The sequence below is a fragment of the Embiotoca jacksoni genome, unplaced genomic scaffold (assembly GCF_022577435.1).
Source record: "Embiotoca jacksoni isolate LCO1_2020_lvr unplaced genomic scaffold, fEmbJac1.0.p SCAF_41, whole genome shotgun sequence".
NCBI classification, from domain to species: Eukaryota; Metazoa; Chordata; class Actinopteri; family Embiotocidae; genus Embiotoca; species Embiotoca jacksoni.
Window position 1 is genome coordinate 1,243,769 of NW_027185394.1, and position 15,000 is coordinate 1,258,768.

Here is a 15,000-nt window from a genome sequence, read left to right on the forward strand (position 1 = left end):
GCCGGCAGCTGTTGCTATGACTACCACGACATCTGCACGCTACCCAGTGAGACGTTGTTTTTTGTGTTTTTTTTACGTCTCCCAGGTTATAATGAAAAATGTCCGCCTTTTTTAAATGAATGACCTCCATCGCTGGTGTCGCCCCCTGCAGCTCAGCAGTGGGGGTGCACGAAGCTGCGCTGCGGCGAGAAGCGGCTGGCGCAGAGCAAGTGTCACTGCTGCGATGACTGCCTGCAGGCCGGAGACTGCTGCAGCGACTACAAACACGTCTGCAGCGGTGAGTCGAAGCTCGTCTCAATAGGTCATTTTAATGTTCGTGTAATGTCAACAAACTGTAAGATTTTGTTCATCCTGACGTCCACTCGGCGTCTGAAGGCCTCCCGCGGTTAGTTTATACTTTTAAAGATGTTTATTGAAGCAGGTTGAGGGTGCTGAGTCAGATGTTTAACACTGGTGTATATACAGTGATTCATTGCAGCTTTTACTGGAAATCGCCCCATTTGATCTGCTGTATTATTGATGATAGAAATCAAACACAGATTCTTTATTGGCTGCTTTAAATCAAAACTGACAAAGATTATCAGCTGTTTGAAATGTGTGCAGCTCTCCAACCATCAGGTGTTTCTTTATTCGGTGAGATGCAGTGATTTAACACATTGACTGTGTTTGTCCACTCTGCTGCAGGAGAGACCGAGTGGGTGGAGGATGCATGCGAGGACCTGTCAGCTGCTTCATGTCCAGCAGGGTAAGAGTCTCCGCAGACATGTGGCAGCTGCCACGAACATGAAGGACTGTTGTCATCAAGTGTCCTTCAGTCAGTTGTGTTGTCATGAACATGTAACCCTGACTTGTAAAAAAGTATTCACGACACTGGTAGAAATGGTTAGTGAGTTAGTTCGTTAGTTGGTTGGTGACAATGACAGGTTATGTTGTTTTGTTTGCCATCTTCGCTGGTTCAGACCGGTTTGGTAGCAGGAAGTGACCATATTTGGATGAGCTGGGGGAGGAGCCAGCGGTGGATCTGACCGATCTGATTGGAAACCTGACGATACTATGTCCCGCCCACCGATAGCTGTAACCTGGCTGCACAGGCCTGTCAATCAAACAAGACACGCCCACAAAAACAGATGAATCATTTTCAGATGGACCTCCAGAAAACTAATAAGAAGGAGTGACTTTAGCTAACAACACCGAGATAACTGATGGACACATTTTATTCACTTTGGATTTGATGAGAGAAGTTGAATGGGAGTCTATGGAGCCGGAGGCTTTTTGGAGCCGACCTCTAGTGGCACTCGCTGGTATTGCAGCTGAAGACACTTCTGGATCAGAACCATTTTACAGACCTGAAGCTACGAACTCTTTTATAAACAGTCTGAGATTAAAAGTGAGATAATTGACTGAACGACAGTCATAAACATCGATGAGGAGGCTGAAATAAGAAAAAGTGAAATTCGTTTGTGTTAAATTTGTGCAATCTGAATCACAGAGTTCTTCCTGTGTGCGTCGAAGCTCATGAAACCTCCAGTTTCTATCCAGTGACTGCAGCATCTCTTTATGTTTATGTCTATTTAATCTGGTCCTCTCCCTCCTGATCCGGTCATTTCTGTTTTCTCCTCAACAGCTTCAAGCAGGAGCCGTTGCTGCTCGTGTCCTTGGATGGACTGAGAGCTGAATATTTGCAGACGTGGAGCGCTCTGATCCCTGTCCTGGACAAACTTAGTCAGTGGCGGCCGCGTTACATTCTGTTGCCAAAGAAAGCAACGCGTCTCATTATGTTCTTTCTGCCAATACATTTCCTTTTATATCTCCATCCTTTCTTTGGCAGCTTCTGCTTTTAAATAACAAAATAACTCTGAAAGTACAATCTCAGAGATGGGCGGGAAGTTCTGCTGACTTTAAAATACAAAAACAAGATCAAACAGAAACCTTGTTATTGCATGTCACAACCGTTGATGTTGATGTTCCAGTCAATCAGTCCTCGGGTTAATTTCATGATGTTTCTAGAGAATGGGTGTACACAGGCCTGTGTGTGTGTATGTGTTTTGACTGTAGCTCAGCCAGAGGTGGGGGGGGGGGGGGGACGGGGAGGGGGTAAGGTGAATGAACCGAACTGTCTCCAGCGCCACGTCCTGTTTTTGTCCTCTGTTGTTCATGCCACAGAGAAGTGCGGGACGTCAGCTCCGTACATGCAGGCAGCGTTTCCCAGCAAGACTTTTCCCAATCACTACACCATTGTTACGGTAAGCAGAGGCCACAGGCCGTTCATTCACGCACTCCCCTCAGTGCTTTGTTAGGAACACTAATGTAATTAGGCTACCATGACAACAGATCAGTAACATGATTAGATATAAAAAAGATAATTTCAGAGAGGCAGAATCTCTCATCAGCGAAGATGGTGGAGACGTTTATTACTCCGTGAAAGACTGTGTTGGAAAAGAATGCAAAAATGTGATAATAATTTTCATCTGCGGTTCATAATGTCATTAAAACCTTCAGAGAATCTGGAGAAATCTCTGAATATGAGATTATTTATGGCTATCATGGACGCTGCATCCTCCAGGTTAAAGAGGAGAGGGACCATCCAGCTTGTTATCAGCTCAGTTCTAAAGTCAGCATCTGTGATGGTGTGAGGCTGTATTCATGCACGTGGCATGGGTAGCTTGAACATCTGGAAGGAAGCATTAATGCTGAATGATATATTCAGGTTTTGGAGCAACATATGCTGCCATCCAGACAACGTCTCTTTCAGGGAAGGTCTTGTTTATTTCAGCAGAACAACGTCCAACCACATTCTGCACGTATTCCAACAGCATGGTTCTCTAGTAGAAGAGTCCGCTGATAAACTGGCCTCCTGCAGTCCAGACCTGTCAATCATTGAAAACATCTGGAGCATCAGGACATGAACAATACAACAAAGGAGACCCTGAACTGTTGAGCAGCTGAAATCTTATATTAGGCAAGAATGGGACCACATTTCACTTTCAAAACTCCAGAAGCTGGTCTCCTCAGTTCCCAAATGTTTCCAGAGTGTTGTTAAAAGAAGAGTTGATGCAGCTCAGTGGTGAACATGATCCTGGAACAACTTATAGAGACGTGTTGCTGACATCAAATTCAAAATGAGCATATATTTGACATAAAACAATACATTTCTCAGTTTCAACATTTTATATGTTGTCTTTAGTCTGTCTGCAATAAATTATGGGATTATGTAATTTTTGCAAATCCTTGCATTCTGTTTTCATTTACATTTTACACTAGCGTCCCAACTTTTGTTTTTTGGAAACAGGATTGTAATAATAACAAACAGCTAAAATAATATCTGATCATGTGTAAGCTTTGAAAAAAAGCAGCGTACACTTCGGGGCTGATTGTTTTTTTGCAGGTCTCGTCACACGCATGCTTATTTTAGGTCAAACTAAACTCTGTTGAGTTAACTCCACCATGCGTCACAGTTTGTTCGAATTCCTGCTGAAAGTAATAACAGCTTGAATGTTTGGTAACGACTTGATTATTTTATATAATATACAAGAGAAAACAAAAGAGAAGCTGCGTAGCATCAAGAGTCCCATTCCTCACTCCTTGGGATGGGTCACTCCACCCTTCTATCAAATATTTTGTTCAAAACGTGTCAAACTTTACAAATGATTTTTGTTGAGAAACTGCTTCAGATTCAAATAACCGTCGCCAATATTTCCCCTCCGTCAGGGTCTCTATCCCGAGTCAAACGGCTTGATTGACAACACCATGTACGACCCGGTGTTCAACGCCACCTTCAGTCTGTCCGGTCCCGAGAAGGACAACCCGGCGTGGTACCTCGGGCAACCGGTGAGTCCAGTCAGGAAGTTTAACATCTCAGTTCGGAACAAAAAGATTTGACTGTTAGAAGGTCACTGGAAAAGTAAAACCCACCGTCTTTGTTTTCAGGATGTTTCAGTACCGAGAGATCTGAGACAAGTTTTAAATCATGTTTCTGCAAATCTTTGGCCTGAACTGACCTTTAAAGATCCCAAAGCTTGGATTTGTTTCCCTAAATCACATCTTTAGGTCACACCGTTATTTACAAGTGAGCAGATCAGATTAGGTGCATCCAGACGTCCCCCACCCTATCTGCATGGGTTGCCGTGGTAACGACGTGGCAGCAGACATTTTTTTTATCACCTTCTGTTGTCGTTGTCCTCTACAGCATGAAAATCGAACCGTTCCTTTTAGCGCTCTGCTAGCGGTAGCGTCGATTCGGCTCATGCTATTTGTCTGAAAATGACGAAGTCACCTTATTTCATGTGTTGTTGTGTTTTTTGCTGTTCAGACTTTCAAAAAAATCCATCTGGATACAACAAAAGTTGGACTTTTGCTGACAGTGAAAACAGCCTCAGTTATTAAATGGAGTGAACAGATACAGAACAACATAATATCAGCGTTTTCTGAGGAAAGTGGACATCAGGAGTAATTTCATTTGATTTAGTGGAGAAAGTGTTGAAAGTGTGTAACTTTAGCTTGATAATAAATATATATATCCATATCCATATATCCTCTGTGTGTTTCTGGAGATTTGGCACACAGCCCGGTACCAGGGTCTGAAGTCCGGGACCTTCTTCTGGCCCGGATCGGATGTCAAAATCAACGGAAGCTTTCCCGACATCTACCAAGCGTACGACGGGTAGGACGGTCCTTTTCTGTTATTAAGAATAAATAATTTTGCTGAGTGTGAAACATAACATCCAGCTTGGTCACCAAAATAACCGGGTCTAGACCAACACTGCAATCCAATCCGTCTTTGAGTCATCTGTCCAATCGGCTGTTTTCAGATCACTTTTAGCTTCAGCATGAATTCTGTCATGTTCTTTTTGTGCTGATTTAAGCAACATGTTGAAGTCTGTTCAGGAAATAGAATATTCAATCATCTAAAACGCAGTAGTTTTTAGCTGACTAACGTCCCCACACACACACACACACCCACACACCCACACACACACCCGCCCCACACACACACACACACACACACTCAGTAAAACAGCAAACTGCTGCCACACACTGAGCAGCTGAGTCCTTGTTTTCAGCTCTCCTTCAAGTCAGATGTCAAGATTCACCCCCCAAAAAAATCACAATAATTAGTGACATGATAAAAAAGCAATAAGATGCCATAAGTTGGTGTCATAAGTTTACAGGGTTTCCACATGTCAGGGAACCTTAAAAACTCTTTTTTGGGGGGGGCTGAGTTGTGGAATGTCAGGAAATTTTGTTTGCATGTTTTACATTTTATTTGCCAATTATCAAAACATAACATTTTCCATGTAGTCTTTTTTTGTTGTTGTTGAGTGGCAAACACTTCGGTAAACGTGCATCTTTTCTCGTAGCTGCTTCGGGAAGGAAAAAACGTGCAGGAAAATATAACTTTCAAGAGCTTTTGGGTACAAAATTATGAATCTAAAGAGTGGCTGACTAAAGATGGGTAAAATGTAAAGTTTGTGAAACTACTGTAAATCTATCAGATATGGGAGAGAGAGACATTCATTGCCACGGCAACAGTAAGAAGCATGCCGGCTTCATATCATTCCCCATTTGAAAAAAGTATTTCAACATTGTACGTTTTTTGGGGTTTTTTTTTGCACGAGGGTTAGTGTGTTTCTAAAGGTGCACAGAATCATAATCGCTTTCGCTTTTGTTTATGTTTTGTTCTCTTTATTTCCTTATTAAATTCTTCTTAGCATCGCCATCATCCATTATCCTTCCCAAACAAATTTGGGGGCTGGTCCTGGCGTTTTTTCCCCCGTTCGTACCGCAGTAGAATGTAGGTTTTTAATTTGGTGCATGGTTAGTTGAAAACTTTTTTTATTCCTTTGTCTGCCTTTGCTGCCTATAAGTCATGGTTTACTCATGAATGAGCAAGTGTTTGCTTTGAAGGGAAGGACAAGCATTTTTGAGTTAAGTCTTATTGTATGTTAGCTGAGGGATAATTTGTCTGATTAGTCAATGTTTGTGGTCCTTTCTGGCCTGCAGCCTTTTTTTCTGTTCATTAGAGGTCGTGGGAGTTTCAGCTTTTTAGTCAAGAGACTCCCAACTGTTAAAGCGTCCTTGGTGTGATTCTGGGCATGTATTGTTATCGTTGTGTGGGCTGATTTTGGTTAAAACCCATATTTATGAGGACATTCAGGCTGGTTCTCACAACTTTAAAGTGCAATTTGAGGGTTAATTGGGGTTGAGGTTAGGCACTTAGTTGTGAAGGTTAAAAAAAACAAATTCCAAGCTCCCACAAATATTGCAGAGTTTGCTTGAATTTGCGTTAATTATTGTGCAGAAGCTGAGTGGTTTTCCCCTCCGGTAACTTTTTAAACTTTGGTTTGATCTTTGAGCTGAACGACATATCGCAAGTCTGTGAAGCGATATCAGTAAACATGTGACGTATTGATCCGGGCCCGATAATGCTTGATAAGGCCCGTCATATTGTCTTATCAAGTGCGATCGATGCAACAAAGAAGCCATATCAGATTACCAAGAAACAAAGTGAGTTTATTCTGCTAGGAAAAATAAAGAGTGTTTTTTTTTAATGCTCGTTTTGGAGACGTTTTTTTTTTTATTTTTAATTTTTTTTTTTATTTTTTTTTTTAGATGTTCTTAAACTTTTATCAGCCCACTTCCTTAATTTGAGTGATGCTACTTTTGACAATGTTCCCAGAAATATTTGCCAGTTACGGTATATTTGTTATCCCTCTGATTCAGATCAGCTATTTATGTTGCATCTGAACTCTGCGACTCCTGTCTTAGTTTATTTATCCAAATGAGACTGATAACAAATGACATCATCCGTCTGGAGAGTCTCTTTGCCCTCTTCCTAAGAGAGATGCCAGCAAGAATTTGTTTAGAATAAGAAAATCTTTTGGTTTAAACTGGTGTGAAAAAACCCAGACAGGAAAAGAAAAATGAATCGAATTACTTTTTTTTTTAGATGTATGTTAATGGATTTTGATGGGGTGAGGATACACAAATAACCATGAAAAGACCAAAACTCATACTTTAGACATGAATCTGTCAAAACAAATATGGAATGTAATAATAATTTTTAAAAAAAGAACTCAGTTACTACTGTGTTTATGGCCAACAATGTGGCTCAGAGAGGTTTATATGAAGGTTTTTGAACGTAGAGAAATAAAATGAATAAATCTTTTGATAGACTCACAACGCTTCTTATTATGACACATTCATTTTCCTGCTGATGTATCTGACGCATGTTTTTTGGATGCGCTGTTGCACTGACTCTCCTTTGGGAAAATACTGATGGTAGATGCCATCACTGAGGGTGATGATGAAGTTTACGGTTCACTACTCCAGTGATAAATTTACACGATATCTGCCGCATCGCGGTAGTCATTTCCCAAAATACTGTAGTTGTTAATCACAATATTCTCAGTGGAACAGAAGTCCACGTTTTTTTGTTTTTTTTAGCGCATACTGCCGCTACAAAATACAGCAACAAATTCTCAAGCTTCTGATTCATTTAGGCTATAATGGTATTTTAACATTGCAATCTGTGCTTGTTTGTTTTAGAAAAGTGCCTTTTGAAGAACGAGTATTCACCGTGCTGAAGTGGCTGCAGCTGCCTGATGATCAAAGGTTGGTCAAAGTGCTCATCATGTTAGGATCAGGATTTTCTTAATCTGCTAATGTTTATTTTCTTAATTTTGCCTTAAGTGCTAAAATTTGAGGGGTTTTTTTGTTGTTGTTTTTTTTACCCATAGACCAGATTTCTACACGTTGTACCTGGAGGAGCCAGATAAATCTGGACACAGCTTCGGGCCTGTCAGTGGAGGGGTAAGCCGCTTTTATACCAATTAAAAACTGTACAGTTGAGTCTCAAAATGTTCTATCCGCAAAAACAAAGCAAAGAAATCAGTTCATCAGTGATTAAAACACGCTTCTTCTCTGCTTTTTGTTGATCCTTTGACTCATCTATCAATCTAAAAACAGCTGATATTGTTTGCCCTCTTTATTGCCTTTGTACTCCATCTGTGGTTTATTATCTTAACTCATATCTAAGTGCTCACCTCAGCTCTCATCACACTGTAATTGCAGAACCATTTTATTGCCACCCAATTGCCACAAAGGCTTCTTGTCTAATGAGGTACGTTTGAAGTCCATTCATAGGCTTAGTTTGCTCATAAAAGTTGCAGGTTTCAACGCACAGAAAAGGTCATTGAAACATGTTTTGCCTTTTTGAGAGTTTTTGGGATGTTGTTGGTGCTGATGACCAAAAAAAACCCGGCTTGGTCATTTTTCAAGTTGAGTAAAGTTTGGCTGTCGGTCCATTAGCTAATTCCTCCTTCTCCTACAATCAAAGTACCATAAACACACTCTGGGATGATGTAAACCAAGAAGCATGGGTTGACGGCTGAGTCATGGTCAATCAGACTCTACACATGGTCAAGCTGAGGAACGCTTCAAAACGAGCATACAGCTGCAGCTGCTATTAAATGTGCAAATGGTAACCCTTGGATTTCCACAGGATATTCAAACCAACAGTGAGGAGAGAGAATGTCTTCAAATTTGGCACAAACGTTCACATGGACTCGAGGATGAACTGATTTGATTTTGGGGGTCAAAGGTCACAGTGACCTCATGTTTTCCCCATTCTCATGACTCAGTGACTCTTGGGTGTCCAGCCCAACAGTGCAGGAGCTCTATACAGTCAGCGCGGTTTTTAAGGTGAACGTGTGTGTGAAGCGTCAACCTTTTACAATCTGTAGCTTCTCCGCAGCAACATCTAGATTTAAAGCATCGTCTGCATCATCGGCAACAACTCTGTGTTGTACCAGAATATGGTTTATTGGACAAACACGCAACCATGCGAAGAGTTTGACTCAGATTTTTTTTTCTTTCAATGTATTTACTCAATATGACAGCAGACATACAGCAGAGCAACAACAACAAAGTTTAACAAACAAAAATATGTTTTTATTTGTCCCTAAAAATACATTTGATACATATTATTACATTTCTTCAAATACTATATGAGACTGTATATAAAAGTGTTCGTAGCTTCCGGGACTGAAAAATGAGGCCGATGCAGAAGTGCCTTAAAGCTGCAATACCACCAAGTGCCACTATAGGTCGGCTCCAAAAAGCCTCCATAGACTCCCATTCAGCATCTCTCGTGAAATTCGTCACTTCCTGCTCCAAACAGCTCCAAACTAGCAAAGATTGCGACAGACAAAATCTGAACTGGAAGCTTCATAACAGCCATAAAACGCTGAGGCGGTAAATGTTGTTTTATTTCTGGGAGAGTACTGACATGAACCCGTCGGGTGCAGCTACAAGCATGCAGCGGAGGGCAGTTGTCATCGAGCTGGTTTGTTTTTATCTCGAGTTTCGACACCACGTTAAATGAAAAGTGGAACCGTATCATTCCATAAAGGGCATGTGATCCTTAAAATAACATATGAATCAGGATATCATGACAGTCCTTGAAAAATATCCATCAAACTATTGCAACAATACAACTCAATTTCGTGACATGCTTACCTGGAAAAGAAGCGAGGGAACAAGGAAATGAAAGACAACCAGGTTTGAGGGGCAAGTTTTGACCCGACCCAACGTAACCAAACTTTACGTGCTTGTCAACCGCATTGCTGATTTCATATTCAGTTAAACACTGACACATGGTGACATTTAAAGTGAGCACAGTTGGCCCGAGAATAAAACTGTGATTCCTCGATACCGCTATGATTATGATAATACATCTCACGTGAGAAGGAATGAGTCATGGACGAGCGCTGCAGAGAATCACTGCACAGCACACTTTAGTGGGTGACTGCAGACATGTTAAAGAGGAGTTGGGGTTTCCCGCTGACTTTAATTTTTACGAGGTTTCCCGCTGACTTTAATTTTTACGAGTGAGGAAGAAAACAAGGCCGAGGGCAAGGTGACCCAGCCTGTTGCTAAAATACCTGACGCTCCCAGAACAAGGATGTCAACGTAAATGTCAAAAATAATAACGCCTGATGGAGTTCTGGAAGGAAAGCAGTGGGTGAACTTGCAGCATCCTGTTCAGAACGACCTTTAAAAACAGACTTAAAAGGTCACGTCTGCGTGTGCCGACAGATTCCTCCTGCTGTTGAAACATCTTGTTATCGGTGGTGTGTCCCTGAAGAGCAGAACAGTGCGTAGACAGTTAACCAAACATGAGACGAAGGCGCGATGTTATCCGTGCACTTCCAGTAAAAAATGTTTGACATGTGAAACTAATCAGGGGGGTAGGGCCAATAATAAGAGGGGCGCCTTCTTCTTCAGTGTTTGGACAGTGAAGCTCCGCCCCCTCTTGTCATTGCTTAATGGCCGTAGACTTCCTGAAGCATTTCGAGGGTCTCTGTTGACCATTTACAGAGTTTGACCTTCAAAATCTGGTGTGCTTTCTCTCTGATGATTTTTGGCCAACTGCTGGATTTGTGTTTGTTTCCCTCGTTTCTTCACCAGCTCATTACCGCCATCCAGGGTGTGGACAAGATCATCGGTCAGCTCATGAACGGCCTCAAGCAGATCGGCCTGCACCGCTGCCTCAACATCATCATCGTGGCCGATCATGGTGACGCACAAACACACGGCAAAACACGGCGAAACATTTTCCTCGAATTAAAAACTAATTCCCAACAGTGAGAAAACTTCCCTTAATATTGAGGCCGACAGCGTTTTCGACTTCAACTCAATAAGATGTTCTACAATGACTCGTATGATAAATTCTGATGAATTTAAACCCAAAAGTATGCCGGTCTCACAGTTTTCTTTTATATATTCTGAGCAAATGATGGTTTAGAAAACGACCCGTTTCCGTCCGTCTTCCCGCTAAAACATGTTTGTTTATCGGTCCGTTCTCACGAGTGCAAAAAAACAAGACGTTGATTCACTCTGAAGCAAAATTCAAGTCTCCACAAATATAGTTAATTTCACCGCCGGCATCCTGGAAAATAAATCTACAACAGAGCCGTAAAAATACCTGAGAATTTCAGGTGATGAATACAACATGCAAAACCAGTTTGTTCTTTTTACAGGAGGCTGTTAGAAAGTTCAGAGGCTGCTTGGACAGCTAAAGTAAAGGTAACGACCAGCTGATTTTGCAAAAAAAAAGCAGCTAAACTCAAATTAACAAACAAACAATGCTAACAACCAGCTGATTTAGCTAAAAAACACCTAAGCAAACGGCTAACAAACAGTCTGCTAATTCTGCTAAAAAAACAAAAAAAAACAGCTAAACTCAAGTTAACAAACAGCTAACAACGCTAACAACCCTCAGAAGGTCCCAGTGGAACTCGGTGTTGACGGTCCGATCCTTCGGGGGGACAAATTCACGGTGACCCCAAAAATGTTCATGCTGTGGTCAGTTCATATTCACTTTTTGATCGGCTCTCGTAGATCCCTCAGAAGAAAAGATAATGTCAGCGGTGTCACGTAGCATAATAAAAGAGCAATTTGAATGCAGGTATGGAGGAGACGAGCTGCGACAGGAAGGAGGCGCTGCAGGAGCTGGTGGGCGTCACCAACGGCTACGTGGTCACCGAGGGGCCGTTCGGTCGCATCCGAGCCAAGAACGGAGGCGCAATCTGTGAGTAGATCAACACACAAACCGTTACAACACACGCTGTTTTATCTATTCATCAAAAAACATGGAAAAACACAAATAACCCTGCTGATTATCTTCTAAAAGGTTTTCCACTGGTCCAACAAAGCAGCACAGATTCTCCTGCAACACAATGGAAGATGACTGTGACTGATAACTGAGGGAAAAATTTCAGATATGACACAAACAGTCCACATAGTAAACACTACCACCTGCATGGAAAGCGTTGAGTGTTTACACATATTTAAGCCAGCTCTGTTTTTTCTCTGATACTGAAGTGTGTGGGTTTAAAATCGTCACGCTGAGATTTTAGAGCTCCACAAGAACCTTCAGAAAAAACAAGGATTGATTTTAAAAAGTTGTTAAAAAGTACTTGTGTGTTTTGTTACGATTGTTACGACGTCATTTTTTTAAACTCCGTCTTATTCTTAACTACTTGTATTGCACTATAAAAAAAAATTAATAAATCTTTAAATCTTTTTTCAAACATAATAAAAGCATTTATTTTTAAATCCTGTTTTTGTGCTGACGTGGTTAACGTGGTAAATCTCAAGTTTAAATACGAGTGACGGGACCGGTTTGGTGGAATAACAACTCAGATAACTGTTGTTGTTTTTTTTTTAATGTTTTTTTTCCTCTTTCAACAGTGGACTCATCTGGACTCGTCGCTAACATGACTGTAAATATTACACCTTCTCACCAGCACCTGAAATAGGAGCTTTCCATGCAACACTGACTTTGTGTAAAAACGTCGCCTATAACACAAAAAAACTATAAGAAAAAGGGTGTGTGTGTATATATATCTATATATATATATCTATATATATATATCTATATATGTGTGTGTGTGTTTTTTTTTTGTGGTGATTTCAGTGTAAGAAGCCCGACCAAAAGACCAAGCCGTACCTGAAGGCTAACCTCCCAAAGCGCCTCCACTTCGCCAACAGTCGCCGCATCGAAGACGTCAATGTCCTGGTGGAACCGAAGTGGCTTTTTGAGAGGTATTCATCACTTCCTGTGGCTTTATAGATGGTTAAACAACACCGGGAATCTGTAACATGCAGTATAATGTGGGTTTTTTTGTACTTGTTTTATTAAATGTGACCCATTTGGTGAAATCTGACATAATTCCCACCTTAATGACTAAAACATTAAAAAGCTCTGTGAGGAGTTTAGATTCGTGACTAATGATAATGAGAACCAGAAAAACTGGGGAAAAAAACGGTAAAATTGGTTTAAATCACCATGATTCACGAGATCATCACTTCAAGCTGCAGCCTGGCATTCCCATTGGAATAATTTTGTGCTGTGTGTGTGTGTGTGTGTGTGTGTGTGTGTGTGTGTGTGTGTGTGTGTGTGTGTGTGTGTGTGTGTGTGTGTCCACAGATACCCAGGATCTCTGTCATTCTGCTCAGGCGGAGCTCACGGCTACGACAACGACGTGGAGAGCATGCATGTGTGTGAGAGCGTCACGGTTCACGCTCTCCGTTCTCCGTCAGCATGCCGCCGTGAATGCGTCAAAATAAAACGCGTATGTTTTTTTCTTTTTTTCTTTCTGCAGGCCATGTTCGTCAGTTACGGCCCCAAGTTTCATCCCCAAGCGGAGGTCGAGCCCTTCTCCAACGTCGAGCTGTACAACCTCATGTGCGGTGAGTCCACGTTCGGTGAAATCCGTTCTCCACTTCACAGCTACGATGCACGATTTCGGTGTGTCGTAGCTTGGACAGGCCCGACTCCGTTAATATTATATCATTCAAATCAAATTCAGTAAATAAAGGAGCAAGTATCACTTTTTTTTTCTCTCTTCATTTACTTTCATGACTTTTGTGAGAATTTGATGATGTTTTAGGTATTTATGCAGAAATATAGGAAATTCTTCAGAGTTCACAAACTTTTGAGCGCTAAAGACAGACAGATGGGAAGGAAGGAAGGAAAGAAAGAAAAGAAGGAAGGAAGGAAGGAAGGAAGGAAGGAAAGAAAGAAAAGAAGGAAGGAAGGAAGGAAAAGAAGGAATAAGAATAAAATGACCCGACGTTCATCAGTCGTGTAAAAACCTGCGGTTAGCGATGTGAAAGCTGTGGTTGGCGAGCGCTACCTCAGCCGTGTGGTTTCCTGCAGACGTGCTGCAGATCTCTCCGGTCCAGAACAACGGGACTCACGGCAGCATGAACCACCTGCTGCGGCGGCCGCACCACCGGCCGACGGCGCCGGCCGAGCAGAGCGGACCGGCCCGGTGCCGCCCGGTCGGCCTGGAACCCGCTGACGGTCTGGGCTGCTCCTGCCCCACCCTGGTGAGTCGGCGCCCGGGGCGTCTCCTGTTACCTTGGATACCGGCCCCACGGTCCGTTATTACATTACATTTCATTTATCTAACTCTTTTATCCAAAGAGACTTACAATAAGTTCATTTCAACCATGAGGGTTCAAACCAGAACAACAAGGATCAAGAAAATACAATTTCTTCCAGAAAGCCAAACTACAAAGTTCTATCAGTAAGTTCTATTTTAAGATACTAAAGTTCTACTGTTCAAGGTGAAGTCTGAAGAGGAGGAGGAGGAGGAGGAGGAGGAGGAGGAAGAGGAAGAGCGGAGTAGTGTGAGTGTATTTAGGAGGTTAAAGATCAGTCGAGCTGCGGCATTCTGGATGAGCTGCAGAGGTCGGATGGTACTAACAGGTAGACCTGCCAGGAGGGAGTTACAGTAGTCCAGACGTGAGATGACCAGAACCTGGACCAGAACCTGGACCAGAACCTGAACCTCCTTCTGAGTGAGAAGAGGACGTATTCTCCTGATGTTGTGCAGGGGGGGTTTCTTCAGGAGAGGGTTCACTCTCTCCTTCAGAGAGTTCAGGAAACAGACCGTTGACAGAGAAGTGGTGATGAGATGGAGAGAAAAAGAAAAGCAATAGACTGGAGAATATGAAATGGGATGGGGAGGGGGGGCAGGTGGTTGGGGGGTGTAGGTAACCAAGGTAACAACTTGATGAGGGGGGGTGAAAGAGGAAGCGAAGGGGATGAAGATGAAGATGATGGACATGTAGTTACAGAAGATGGATTATAAAATGAGGAGCGTATGTCATCTATCTTTTTAGTAAAGTAGTTGACAAAGTGGCTTGGTAGAAGGGAGGAGGGAGGAGGGGGGAGAGGAGGGGAACAGGAGGGGGAGAGGAGGGGAGGTTGGAGAAGATGGAGAAGATGGAGAAGAGGTTTTTGGGGTTAGAAAATGAGGACGTAATTCTGGTTTGGTAGAAAGAGCTTTTGGCTGCAGAGATAGAGACAGAGAAAGAGGAGAGGAGAGAGGAGGAGGACAGAGAGGAGGAGGACAGAGAGGAGGAGGACAGAGACAATCAAGAGAGGAAGACAGAGTAGAAAGGAGAGTGTCTGTGGCTGAGTTAGGA

At 42.3% G+C, this 15,000-nt stretch overlaps 1 protein-coding gene across 1 annotated transcript in view; it reads left to right on the plus strand.

Moving 5' to 3' along the window:
• The window catches only part of LOC138209810 (venom phosphodiesterase), a 24,773-nt gene that overhangs the window by 4,865 nt on the left and 4,908 nt on the right, over positions 1-15,000 (plus strand). The window contains exons 3-18 of the mRNA XM_069168626.1: positions 1-46; positions 152-277; positions 685-745; positions 1,625-1,722; positions 2,164-2,243; positions 3,709-3,828; positions 4,551-4,660; positions 7,546-7,611; positions 7,737-7,809; positions 10,468-10,576; positions 11,468-11,590; positions 12,253-12,284; positions 12,479-12,606; positions 12,992-13,061; positions 13,167-13,254; positions 13,724-13,896. The exon at positions 1-46 is cut by the window's left edge and continues 89 nt beyond it. Coding sequence (XP_069024727.1) covers positions 1-46; positions 152-277; positions 685-745; positions 1,625-1,722; positions 2,164-2,243; positions 3,709-3,828; positions 4,551-4,660; positions 7,546-7,611; positions 7,737-7,809; positions 10,468-10,576; positions 11,468-11,590; positions 12,253-12,284; positions 12,479-12,606; positions 12,992-13,061; positions 13,167-13,254; positions 13,724-13,896 — 1,503 coding nt within the window. The remainder of the gene's footprint in view (positions 47-151; positions 278-684; positions 746-1,624; positions 1,723-2,163; positions 2,244-3,708; positions 3,829-4,550; positions 4,661-7,545; positions 7,612-7,736; positions 7,810-10,467; positions 10,577-11,467; positions 11,591-12,252; positions 12,285-12,478; positions 12,607-12,991; positions 13,062-13,166; positions 13,255-13,723; positions 13,897-15,000) is intronic.